Here is a 3910-nt window from a genome sequence, read left to right on the forward strand (position 1 = left end):
GCAGTCCGGGGCGGCGGCTCGGTGCCCCCCTGCCCGAAAGGGGGGAAACTGAGGCACGAGGCTGCCCGAGTCACCCCGCCGTTTCCGGCCGAGCCCCGCTGCGCTGCGGGAGCCGAAGGGGCGCCGGGCCGGCCCCGCTCGCTCCTCCCGACGAGCCGCCGCTCCACGGAACCGCTGGAGYTTCTCCCCCGCGGAGGCGCCTCGGGTGACGTGGGAGGGGGGAGGAAGAGCACAGGAGGGAGCGTGCACAAAACCGGCGGCCCCGAAACGGCCGGCGGTGGGAGCGGGGCAGCACCTGGCCCGGCYCGGCCCGGCTCGGCTCGCCCGGGCGCGGGGCAGCGCCTGCCGGCTCCCGCCAGCACCCCGGGCTGAGCCGCTGCCCCATCTTGCCTCCTCTTCCTCTCCCAAATCGGTGGTCCCCACCCCCGCCGGAGCCCCTCACCCCCCAGTTTGCGGCCCCAGCTGGTCCAGACCACTGTTTGGCCCCGTTTCGGTCCCCGTCTCCCACGGCCTTGCTGAGCATCCTCAGCCGCGCCGGGCGGGCCATCGGCTTCACCCGCGCCGCGGCGGAGAGCGCAGGATGGGTGCGCTGCGGGACGGAGGGGGGGGGACACACGGGAAAATCCCCGCACAGTCTCCCTGCGAGCCCAGCCCGGGCCCTCCTGCAGCCCCCCGGCCCGAAGGGGTTTCCCTCGGCACAAGCATCGCTCTGAGCTTCCTTGGTTTCCCGGGTGCCGTCCTCAGGGACCGGGCCGAGACCCGTCAACCTCGCTGCGCGTGTGCTCCCAGCGGCTCCCGCCCGGCTGCAGCCCGCGAGGGGAGCGAGGAGCGCGCGGTGCCGGAGCTCGCTCCGGGCACTTTCCGGCAGCTCGGGGGGCGGAGGGGGCCTGGGCCGCCCAGCAGGCAGCGATGCCCGGGAAGAGCTGGATGAAGACGGGGCAATCCTCGGTGCATGGGTATTTGGCTATTTCAGCYCTTTCTGGCAGGATTTCCACCCCGTTTGGCTTGGAAGAGGGGGGGAAAAAAAACGGATGAAAAGGCTCTAATTTTAGTTCGGAACAGGGAGGATGGAGGAAGCGAGGCTTTAAAGAAAGGAAAGTAACCTGACCTACGCCAACGCGCGGCAGGATGATTTATGGTGTATTAAGAGGACGGGGAGGAAATAACTYGTTGATGAGCGTGGCAGGGTAAATCCGTGTCCACACACGTCTTGCTGGCGGGGCTCGCGCCTCGCTCCAGGGCCGGAGGCGCCGGGAGCGTCCTCCCGGCTCGGGAACCGTCCCGGGCGCTGCTCTGGGCCCTGGGAAAATCCTGCCTCGGGCCGTGGCTCGGTGATCGCAGGAGGGATTTTACCCCAAGCACGTGTTGTGCTAAGGCTGCTCTAGGGAGAAGGCGCAGAGAGAAACAGGAGATTTGGCCTTGCGCCACGGTATCTGACTGCTGCAACTCTCCCTTTCTCGCAGGGCATGACTTATCTCTGCATATCGGCCTCGGACTCGTCCAGTCAAAACCTGTAAGTGATTTGTGACCCTTTTGCCTCCCGGCGTGGCGTTTTGCTAATTCTCTGATAATAAAAGTTCAAATTCTGCTGAGCCAAGGTTCAAACTTGTTCATGCCGCAAAAGCTTCGTATCGTTGCTGAGCTTCAGAAAAGGGGTGGTTCGCTCTCAGGCGGCTGACGGTGTTCGAGGGTTTTAAAGTCTCTCTGTTTCTCTGCGTGTATGCAGCCAGTAAACCTAGCAAATCGAGTTTGCAACTGAATTTCAGAAYGGTTTCTACCTGGAAGGGCTCAGAAAAGGTGCAATTTTCCCTGCCCTAGAGGGAAAAAAATACATAAATCTTCCCATTTTCCTTGGAAAGAGAAATAGAATAATTATTAAAATGGATTTTTATGGAAAACGGGAGGCGAGCGTGCGGGACAGCGTCGGCGGTTCTGCAGAAACCAGCCTGGCAGAGGCTGCGGTTTCCCGCYGCTGCCTTGGCGGTCGCTGGCGCTTTCTGCGTGGGTTATTGCACGCGAAGCAGGGCCCGGGCCGGCTCCCGCTCCCTTGCGGGAGATGCAGCGAGTTGTGACGGGCTCAGCCCTCCTCTCCCAGGACCTCACGTGCCGGAGTCGGTCCCCCGTGACCACAGCTAAACCCGTTGCGGAGCCGCTGGTTTCCCAGCGTCTTTTGGAGAAACCGGCCGTGTCCCTGGCATATAATTCTGCTTGCTCACGCTCCCGCTGAGCGGAAAGAGAAGCTTTACAAGAAAGCCCTGCCTCAGCAAGATCAGGGTTTTTTGGATGTTATTTTCTCTCCTCTCATCTCTCTGCGCTTGTGGCATGTCTACTGAAAAAAAAAAAAGAAGAAAAAGCTCGGCTGCCGGAAGGAAGACTTATTCTATTTTTTGCTCGTCGGTTTATGCCTGGGATTTCACAATCCCAGTGAACTTGGCGTCCTGGAGATGCTTGTGCCTCGGGGCCCCGCAGGGCTGAGCGTGCCGATCCCACGGGCCGAGGCCGGGAATGCGTGGGGATGCCTTCCCTCCTTCCCTCTCGCCGGCCTGGCCTTGGAAAACCTGGCGGAGCTGCGGAGATCCCACCCGGGATCTGGAAAGCTCGGACCTGCGCGGTCTGCGTAAGCAACCCGCYGCGGCCCCGGGGGCTCCTGCCGGCCTCTCGGCTCCGCAAGGATGAGCCGGACGAGGATAAACCCCCCAGGGCAAGTCGCAGGGGTCAGGAAAGCTGCTCTCCARGCGGAGGTGGTGCCTGTGCCCCGGCGGCTGAGGACGAGCCGTCCCGTAGCCACCCCGTAGCCCGGGAGGGGTCACGGACTGGCACCTCCTTTAGCGGCCGAGAGACTAAGCGTTYTGTGCGTGTGGCCGAGGCTTCGGCGAATCCCTTGTTTTTGTGCTTGTTGAGCTTTGGGCAGCTATTTTTGAACGTTGCCTTTGGCCGGTTTCTTAGAAGATGCCCAAACTGTGCCCTCCCAAGGAGAAGAGCATCCCTCTCGATGAGGGGGGGGGCGGAAAGCGTGAGCGGGTCCWGCCGGGCCCGAGCTCCCGCGGGGGCTCTCGGCCGGGGACGAACCACACGCCGGGGCAAGAGCTCCGCGGCGGCTCGGGTCCCGGCTTCCGAGAAATCAGGAAGGCGAGCGCACGCCCACCCTCATCACGCGCAGGCAGAGGAAGTCCGGGAGGCGAGCGGCCCTCGCGGCTCCCGGCCCGGCAGCGCTGCCGGGACGCGGTCCGTGCCGCCCGGGAGCCGGCGGCGGGCTCCTTGCAGCCTCCCCCTTCCCCATCCATATCCGCTTCCAAGCATGCAAGCATGTGTTTAGAGGGAAAATAACCCGGCTCCGCGTTGCATCTCCTGGTTTGGGTGGGATTCAGCTTCCYGCGTCAGGTGGGAACGGTGAGCGGGAGCAGAGCCCATCGCTCCCTGCCGCCTCCGGTTAAAGCTGCTGCCGTGCTGGGAGCTGCCGGGGACCGGCAGTACTTTGTGTTTCAGGGATGCRGCCGCAGGCTCTGCATCCCCGGCCCGGAGCCGCTCCCCGGGAGCTGGGAGGGGGAAGGAATCGCATCCCGTGGGTGCCGTGCCCCGGAGGCTGCCTCGCCCCCGGCTCGTGCCCGAGCTCGTTCTGCTGGTGGCATCACCCCGCTCCAGGCTCGGCGCCTCGGGAAGCAGGAAATCCCGAGGCCGTGGTTTCCCTCCTCGGAGGCTGGGAAGTCCTGGGAAGGGTTTCCCTTCTTGGGGRCGGCCTCTCGCCCCCGCCTCACCCGGCTGCTCTCTCCCTCCAGGATGCAGCATTTCAAGGAGTGCATCAAATTCATCCACGAGTGCCGGCTCCGTGGGGGCGGCTGCCTCGTTCACTGGTGAGCGCTCCCGCACCCGCTTCGTTAGCGACGGGCGTTGGCGTAGCTGGCGTTGGCGG

The 3910-nt window shown here is 64.2% G+C and overlaps 1 protein-coding gene across 1 annotated transcript in view; it reads left to right on the forward strand.

The window, feature by feature from the left end:
- Positions 1–3910, forward strand: part of LOC146589640 (dual specificity protein phosphatase 22-A-like) — a 14173-nt gene that overhangs the window by 4556 nt on the left and 5707 nt on the right. Inside the window, exons 5-6 of the mRNA XM_085315904.1 lie at positions 1450–1513; positions 3777–3851. Of these exons, the coding sequence (XP_085172030.1) occupies positions 1450–1513; positions 3777–3851 (139 nt within the window). The remainder of the gene's footprint in view (positions 1–1449; positions 1514–3776; positions 3852–3910) is intronic.

The sequence above is a fragment of the Rhea americana genome, unplaced genomic scaffold (genome assembly GCF_003343005.1).
Source record: "Rhea americana isolate MKP2758 unplaced genomic scaffold, rheAme1 scaffold_441, whole genome shotgun sequence".
Lineage (NCBI taxonomy): Eukaryota > Metazoa > Chordata > Aves > Rheiformes > Rheidae > Rhea > Rhea americana.